The 8,890-nt window shown below is 41.8% G+C and overlaps 1 protein-coding gene across 2 annotated transcripts; it reads left to right on the top strand.

Annotated features, from left to right (window-relative positions):
- Positions 1-1,062: 1,062 nt before the first annotated feature.
- Positions 1,063-5,276, top strand: LOC123410782. Of its 2 annotated transcripts, XM_045103722.1 has the most exons (6): positions 1,063-1,502; positions 1,792-1,987; positions 2,547-2,750; positions 3,405-3,619; positions 3,708-3,755; positions 3,846-3,938. In XM_045103722.1, exons 1-6 carry the CDS (start codon positions 1,409-1,411, stop codon positions 3,848-3,850), a joined length of 762 nt encoding a protein of 253 aa, XP_044959657.1. In that variant the 5' UTR covers positions 1,063-1,408; the 3' UTR covers positions 3,851-3,938. The 2 variants fall into 2 exon arrangements, with proteins under 2 accessions (XP_044959657.1, XP_044959656.1); XM_045103721.1 differs by having other exon boundaries at positions 1,131-1,502; positions 3,405-3,755; positions 3,846-5,276.
- Positions 5,277-8,890: the final 3,614 nt, after the last annotated feature.

Raw genomic sequence — 8,890 nt, 5'->3', positions numbered from 1 at the left:
AGCAATACATACCTTGTAGGCGTTTTGTCGAACACGTTGCGGGCGCGGCAGCGAGCGGTGGGGCGCTGTTCCTCGGACGTCGGAGGCGCGCGAGGGCCGGCCGGACTAGGAGGGGTGGGGCGGAAGCGCGGCGGCGCGGAGAGGCCGGGGAAGCGCCTGAACGGGGGGCGCGGGCGGCGGCCGCAGCGGAGACAGGCCGGGGAAGCGCCGACGGGCGCGGACGGCGACGGCGGCTTGGAGATAGGCCGGTGCAGCGCCGAATGGTGGCGCGAGCGGCGGCGGCGGCGCGGTCGGATGGGCCGGTCGCGAGAGTGTACAGCGAGCGCAGAGAGTGCACAACGCAGGAGATAGCAGGAGAGAGCGCAGAAGAAAGAAGGAGCGAGCGCGGGAGAGTCGCGCGCGCGGGAGCCGGCGCAGCAAATAATGGGCGCGGGATTGCGTTTCGGCCAGCGCGCTCAATTGAAAATGGCGCGTGCTAAATACAGCCTTTTTTACGGCACGGCGCTTGTATAGCGCGGCTGTTGGAGATGCTCTTATGACGTAACATGAACTCCGGTCGCGGACGGCTATGACGATTGGCTCTCACCCTATCACCCTAGGACGGCAGGTCGTCCATAGACGTGACGTTGAGGAAATATCACGGGGGCGGATCGTGCGGGTCTTTACGGGTGGTGATGTTATGGCTTCTCAGGGAAGAGTAGAAATGGGAGGAAGATCAAGCTGGCGAGAGGTCTCCAAGATAATTATTTTTTTGGCTAAATCTAAGTTTTTTTTTTACTTCTAAATAAAAGAATCTAAGTATTTTTGAGAAAAACAAATACAGTAGGGCTTGTAAATTTTCGAATCCAAGCCCATCTCCAGCAGAGCCGGAGCACAAAAGCCCACTTCGCCGTTCCCTCTTCTCGAAATAAAAAAGAAGACTACAGATTTTTTGCTCCACCTTTGCACGCCGTCGCCGTCGCGGCGGCAAACCCCCAAAAATGGCGCCTCCTCCCCTAGAAGACCTGACGCACCTGCTCGCCGAGGTGGCCTCCCGCCTCGCCCGCCCTCCCGCCGGCGCGGGCCCCTTCTCCGCGGCCGGCGACTCAATCTCCGCCTCCGTCTCCTCCCTCGCGGCGGCCCTCAACCCCCGCGCCGCCGCCGCCGCCCCCGCCTCCTCCGGAACCAGGGTCCTCGACGCCGCGCTCTCCCTCATGTGCTTCGACCCGCAGGAGGCAATGCGCCCCTCAATCTCCCTCTGGCTTCGACCACATCAGTTCCTGGCCCCTTCCCCCTTGCTTGTTGGCGCTGATGTGCGTTGGCATTGCAGGTGGACAGGGCTCGCCTGGACTGCCTCGTCCGCACCGCCGTCTCCGCGCTCTCCGACTCGGCCTCCTGCCGGGTGGCCCGGACCGACGACCGCGCCGAGATGCTATGCTTCGGGAGCTCCGTCTCGCCCCCGGACTGCCGCGAGCTGGTCCGCTCCTGCGCCGCCCTCGTCGAGAAATTGGGGGACCGTGATGGTGAGCTTTCTCCCCCGTTCCCCGCGTCGCTCTCCCCTAATTGTATTCCGTATGAATGGCAATGCCGCCAGTTTCAATCAAACTTCAGAGGCTGCGGCGTTTTCAGTGATTCAGATCTATATGACTTGCAATTCAGTGCTCAACTCATCAACTTTTGTGTTGATGTTCATGTATTGATGTTCATGAACTCAAATCCTCAGGCTGTAGGTTAACAATATTTTACTACTCCTCGTTATCTATAGTAATTGTTTGTGTTGATGTTCATGTATTATGACTTTCTTTTGTGCAGTTGCGGGGCATTCCTATGGTCTGTTGCATGCTGCTGTGAAAACAGCCCTGTTATCCCCTCGTTATCAGTGTCTCTTTCCTTCGCCGTGTTACAGAGAAGATGGAGAAAGCAGTTGCGAGATGGGTACCATTTCTCTGGATGTAACAACTCATCCATCTTGTCAAGTGCTTCCCAGTGATGGCTCAGTCCCGCCGAGGTATGCTTGGGACAGTTATAAATGGGCGAACGTAGTGCTTGCACTCATGAGCTATTGTCAGTGAAAGAAAGATTTAAGGATATAATTAGTACAATATTTCGTCTATGTTGAGCTGTCTTCTACTCCCTCCGTTCCTAAATATTTGTCTTTTTAAAAATTCAACTACGGACAACATACGGAGCAAAATGAGTGAACTTACACTCTAAATTATGTCTATATACATCCGTATGTAGTCCGTAGTAAAATCTCTAAAAAGACAAATATTTAGGAACGGGGGGAGCAGTAATGTTTTGGCTGCGAACATTTTATAGAATAATAAGGCAATATATGCTAAAGTGCAACTGGAATCCCAGAAGTGTACAACGATCTTAACCCTCTCTTATCAAAAAAATTGTACTGTTTTGTGAGTAGAATAGGCTGAGGTATTGGCACTTTTTTACCTTATCTGTGCTTACATTAAGTGATCATTTCTCCTGTTGCCTGATTTGATAAAATTTTGCCTGTCATTTTTCTACATATCTTACTGATTTGCTTTGCATTTTTTGTTTGTGTGTGGCAGGGCCCTTTTGTGGCATTTCGACCCATCAATTCTAAAACATGATCTTTCAGTGATGCTACAAGAAGCAATTACAAGGCCTTTGCTTTGTCTGAGAAAAGAATTACATGACCGGGTAGCATGGCGTGTCATTCTAATATGCTTAGTTTGCTCCCCACCAGCGTTCTTGGAGATGCGATCATTATTCCATATATGGTTTCTTGCGACGTAAGTTCACACCTCATAATACTTGGTACCAAAGTTTAAAAAGTGCTAGGTGTTAATTGTGGGTTTTGCCACCGCCTTGCGCTCTTCTCACCAAAGTGCATCCTTAAGTGCTAGGCATTTTGCTATCCCCTAGAGCCTTGGCGTGCCTTTTATAACTATGCTTTTGGTATTAGCTTCTCTATTTTTTGTTTGTGACTTTGTCGTGTTTTGTCAGTTGGCTTTCTGAAGCATTTCTACACTTGCAGTTAACTGTGCAGACAGTACAATGTGATGTGTTATGTCTTGAGCCTGCAACTAGCAAAGTTGAAGTTTATTATTAGAAAATAGGTTAATGTGCATGGCCAAGTGAACTCTTCAAAGCCTGGATTTCAACTACCTCAAAACTGAATTAACAGATTCATGTTTTGTATCATTTTAAAATTCATCATCTGTTAGCTATTTAATCTTCTGTAAATGGCAACTTTATTAACCATATGAGTTAATTATTTAATCGTCTGTAGCATTCCTTCCTCCTGGTCTAAATGATATAACCACAGCACTATTATGGATCCACACGGTTCTGCATGTTGTGTGAATGCATTACACATGCTGGGCTTGTTGTTTGTGGAAATCTCTTGTACAATTTTTCCTTATGTATATCATTTCTGTTTGCAGGGGTATGGGTTCTGTGCTAGGATTTTGCACGGCGGTGGTATCATCAGTGTTAGATATTCTTCTCGAGCCTATGAGATGGGGAATATCCATGGAACTAGGACAGAAATTTCCCTTCACACATGCTTATTTCCCAAGCCAACAAAGGGATTTACTTGCCATACTAACTGGACCCATATCATGCAGAAGATTTTTGGATCTTGTTTCTTACATAGAAGGTATGGTTTTCTTGGATAAAACAAGCAGCACCCACTCTTCATGGAAAAACACACAATCACAATCATCAAAAGGGCCGCACTTTGGCAGGAAACAACCATCAAAGGAACGGGTCAGGTTCAATTACAGTTCTGCTTGGTATGTTTATTCACATGCAAATAATAATATGCAGATATTTAGCATTCTGCCCAACTCAAAGCTAATTGCTCCTGTTCTGACGTGCTGCAGGTTGACGATTATGAACTTCCCTATCTGGTTCAGTGTTGCTGCTGCTTTACTGTTTCACCAGGAAGGTTCACAAGGTTATTTATCAGAAGTATTATCTGAGGAGAAAACTGCTGACTCAATAAGCGATATGGGTCTTGCTCAGAGGGCAGCATTTTACCTTTCGTGGGTTTTATGCCCTTCTAATGTTGATGAATGCCAGATGCTAGCTAACAATATGGTGGAGTTATCACATTCTTGGGCCAGGAACAACAAAAAGCGCCCAAGTAATGCACACCATAGCAGTATAGGAAATCACCGGAGGACACTGCGCGTACCCACAATTGGGGTTACAGATAAACTTCATGTGTCAACTAACCCTGTCAGTTCCCTTATTAGAGATTTTGATGATCGCTGTGTGAAGTTTTGTCGTATAACTGCTGTCAGTCAAGTGCAAGGTGCACAACAATTACACGTCCCTCTCTCATGCACTAATTTTCTGCATGTACGGGTTCCTTTAGGGGTGTTACTTGTATCCTCTGCTTGCATTAGTGAGCAAGATTGTAACGCACTTCTGCACTACGCAAGCACTGGTCTGGTTCTGGAGTCAAAGGAAGTCCAGACAAAAAGGAAAGATCAGGCTGGTAATGATATTTTTTTATCTAGTTGTGGAGGTTTTACTGAAAGATGGGCTTTAAGTGGTGCATGTCTCATCTTTGGCTGGTTTGACATTATTGAAGATATGTCTGCAACGATCTTTGAATGTGAAGATACATGTTGTCATTTTGTCAGTCAACTCAGAACCAAGACATGCCCATATCTGCTGAAGTGTGTAAATATATTGCTACACGACGCAGGTCAAGATAAAGATTTTTTAATCGACCTTCGTGACAGATTGATGAACTGGAATAACAAAGGGAAGTGTTTTGATGGTTGTGAGGCACTCAAAGACGTTATCCTTCAACTGAACGCAAAAATTCAGCCCTCTTCATAGCAGTGATCAGGGATTTGTTGTAACCGTGATTGTCTCCTGATGTGTTCCTGGTCTCCTTTTGGTGGTTACACTGCTGGACGTGAACCTTCAAGCTAGCTAAAACATATCCATTCAGCTCTTGAGCCAGTCTGAGTTCTGTACCACAAGTCCTAGCTATTCAAGCAGTGCAACTGCACAAGTAATTCTGATCAGTTCTACCCGTGTAGATAATGTAAAGTAACATCAGTCAGGATTAGATATTGTAAGGTAAAATCTGTCAGGTCTAGATAATGTAAAGTAGCATCTGAGGAGCATGAATGGGGCCATGCAAAATAGCAGTACTGCCTTACTGTGCAAATTTAATTGTTGGCTCCATTCTGGATGTTTCCACTTCATTTCTTCTGCCATGCCGCCTAAATGTAGATGCTTGTGTTTGAATTGTAGAAACGAAATGGTTATAGGGACCAGTATATTTGATAAAAGCTATCATAACCTAGTATAACTAACCTAACTAACTGCAGGAGATATTTCTATTTAGACTGAGCCACTGTAGTCTATTTTACATGACAAGCAGATGCTACTCTGCATCTTTCTATTTTCTTTGGCTGATGCACTGATGTTACTCGGCCAGCTACCCCCTCCGTCTAGAAATACTTATCATAAGAATGGATGTATCTAGATGTATTTTAGTTCTAGATACATCCGTTTTTATATATTTGTGCGACAAGTAATTCTTTCGTCCGGAATTAGGAACGGAGGGGGTAGTTTAGATTTATGGGAAACCCAATCATTCAACTGGCAAAAGATCGTCGGTACTCTCATGTAATCATTGAAATTGACAGCCTCTATTCCAGCTACCGAATTTATGGGAAGTTGCAAGCGGAACGTTCTGAGATTCCATCTTTTGTAACTGGACCGAATTAATCATCAACACATATACTATTTGCGCTGATTTATTAAACGCATCAAGGTTGAAAATTTGAGATGCCTACGTTCAAAATTACATATATTTTGGTCAGAAGTATGAAGAGGAAGTTGAACCATTAGGTTGTATCACATGCATGCATGCCGCTATTGAGGAGGTTTAGCATATAAGAATTATGAGAAGAAAACACACTCATGGATGGAAACTACTAGCATGCATGTCTTACTTTTTAGTATTTGATCATTGCAAATTTAGTTCGTTGATCATGGCAAATTTTAGTTTCTCACTAATTCACAATGTAAAATTTATTAGATTTGATCATGAAAAATGTAGTAATTCACCATGGCAAAAAAAATTCATAGATCATGGCAACTTTTAGTTTGAAGATTTTGCCATGTCAAATTCTACTTCAATTGTACGATATCAAATTTTAGTAAATGACCATTGAAAATTAAGTTTACGATTCATGTTAAAAACTCTTTGACTATGCTAAATTAATTGACCATGACAATTTTGAGTTTATAGATCATGGCAAAATTTACTTTCATGTATCATACAAAATACCAAAATTATCCACTCGATAATATTCATTTAAAAAAACCATGTTCATGCATGGGGTAATGTGCATTACGGTAAAATTTAAACAACGGCAAATTAAATCACTTTTGGCCATCATTGCCAAACTTTGTCATTTTTGTTTTGCCATCAATGCAAGAGTTTTATGAGCATGACATATTGTATTGTTTCTTTGTCCAACTTGTCAAAATTACTTTTTGTGCTGCCATGGAAAATTTAGGTTTATGGTCACGACAAATTTGTCTTTATGAATCGCGACATTTTTTAGTGAGCAGACCATGGTATTTTTCCTGCGACCACAACAATTTATATTTTGGACAAATTTCGAAATATAATACAAACCATGGCAATTTAAGTTATGTAGCATGTCAATTTTATTATATTTTCTTTGGACCATGGAATTTTTTCTAAAGCATGAAAATTTTCTAGTTGGCATGAAATTTCTCTTTTTCTGTAGGCAGTGTCTGATAGTTTTAACAATTATAAAAATTTAAGGCACTTTCTAGGTTTTTGTGCCATTTTTATTATACTGATTATTTTCTCAGTTTTTTTCAGCTGGGTTTTTCTTCACTTTTCTCATGCTTTTACTACAATGTCATTTGTTAATTGTATGTTTTTGTATACATAATATTTTCTAACTGTTTTTTCTCACTTCTGTTTAATTTTTGTTTACAAACGTAATTATTTGGGCCAGGAGGCCTAGAAAAAGGCCTGGCTAATGTGGGGTCGGTCGTTCGTGCTGCGGTGACATCGCAACGAATGAAACCCATTTGTTCGTAGTGTCCTGGTTCATCGAACAATTCGTTCGGTCCACTCACCTCACATCCTGAACATTCGGGAGGTATCAGTTTCCACGTTACAAGGTCCTTAACTAAATTCAGCATATTTATTTGTTTTTTTCAATTATTTGAATTGCTTACCGCATACGTCACGTGGTATATTTACTTGTAAATTGACCGATCTATTTGCTATTCCCTTTGTTAGCTATACTTTAGTGATCTATATACGCTCTTCTTTTTCTTAACCGAATTTATGGGAAGTTTGCAAGCGGAACGTGCAGAGATTTCACCTTTTGTAACTGAAACGAATTAACTTTGTAGTCTTCAAGACTGGCTAGGTGCCAGGTCACTGAATTTTTTTTGGGGCCAGTCAAATTGTTTTTACCTTCCGATGTGAATCTGACTACCTGATTGCATTCTTGCACCTCCCGACTACCCATGTTCATCTTGTTCCCACAAACCGGCAGAGGCCACGGGCCGGCGACACTCCTGCCACTACCTTCAGACCGTGCATGTCCTCTGCTCGATCTCCCTGCACTGTCGTGCTTGCTGCCATCGATGAATATCCCTCAAAACCTGCGCGCACTAGACTTATTCCCATCATACATGTACCCCCAGCCCAAGTTTATCTTTGAAGTTGCCTCCGTCGGTGATATTACCGTGGTTATAATTAAGACATTAACATTGATACTGTTTGTGTTGATTTATTAACCGCATCAAGGTTGAAACTTGGAGATGCCTACGTGTCAAATTACATATGTTTTGATCGGAAGTATGAAGAGGAAGTTGAACCATTAGGTTGTATCACATGCATGCATGCCGCTATTGAGGATGGTTTAGCATATAAGAATTATGAGAAGAAAAAACACAAGAATGGATGGAAATTACTAGAATGCATGCCTTAGTTTTTAGTGTTTAACCATGGAAAATTTAGTTCATAGATCATGGCAAATTTTAGTTTATAACTAATTCATCATGGTAAATTTATTCGTTTTGATCATGGAAAAATTAGTAATTCACCATGGCCAATTTTGTTCATATATCATGGCAAATTTTAGCTTGATGTTTTTTCCATGGAAAATTCTAATTTAATTCCAAGATGATGACACATTTTAGTAAATGACCATGGAAAATTAAGTTTACGATTCATGGAAAAGTTCATGACTTAACCATGGTAAAAAATAAAATCTCTCATCGTGCTAAATCTAGTAATTGAGCATGGCAATTTTTAGTTTATAAATCATGACAAATTTTAGCTCCATGTATCATGTCAAATACCAAAATTAATCACTCATGACAATATTTACTTAAAAAAACATGTTCATGCATGGCGTAATGTGCATCACGGTAAAATTAAAACAACGTCAAATTTATATCACTTTTGTCCATCATTGCTAAACTTTGGCATTTTTTGTTTTCCCATCAATGCGTGCTTTTTATGAGCATGATTTTTTTTGTTTCTTTGTGCATCTTGTCAAAATTACTTTTTGTGCGGCCATGGAAAATTTAGTTTTATGGCCATGGCAAATTTGTCTTTATGAATCACGACATTTTTAGTGTGCATACCATGACATTTTTCCTGCGACCATGGCAATTTATATTTTCAACAGGTTTCAAAGTGTAATACAAAACATGGCAATTGAAGTTATGTAGGACGACACTTTTATTTTTTTTCGTTGGACCGTGACATTTTTTTTATTTTGTAAAGCATGAAATATTTGCTAGTTGCATCTATCAGGGAATATCTCTTTTTCTATAGGTAGTGTGTGGTAGTTTTATCAATTATAACAATCTATGATAATTTCTAGATTTTTGT

Source organism: Hordeum vulgare, chromosome 7H (genome assembly GCF_904849725.1).
Source record: "Hordeum vulgare subsp. vulgare chromosome 7H, MorexV3_pseudomolecules_assembly, whole genome shotgun sequence".
NCBI lineage: Eukaryota > Viridiplantae > Streptophyta > Magnoliopsida > Poales > Poaceae > Hordeum > Hordeum vulgare.
This window is presented reverse-complemented; position numbering and strand designations above follow the sequence as displayed.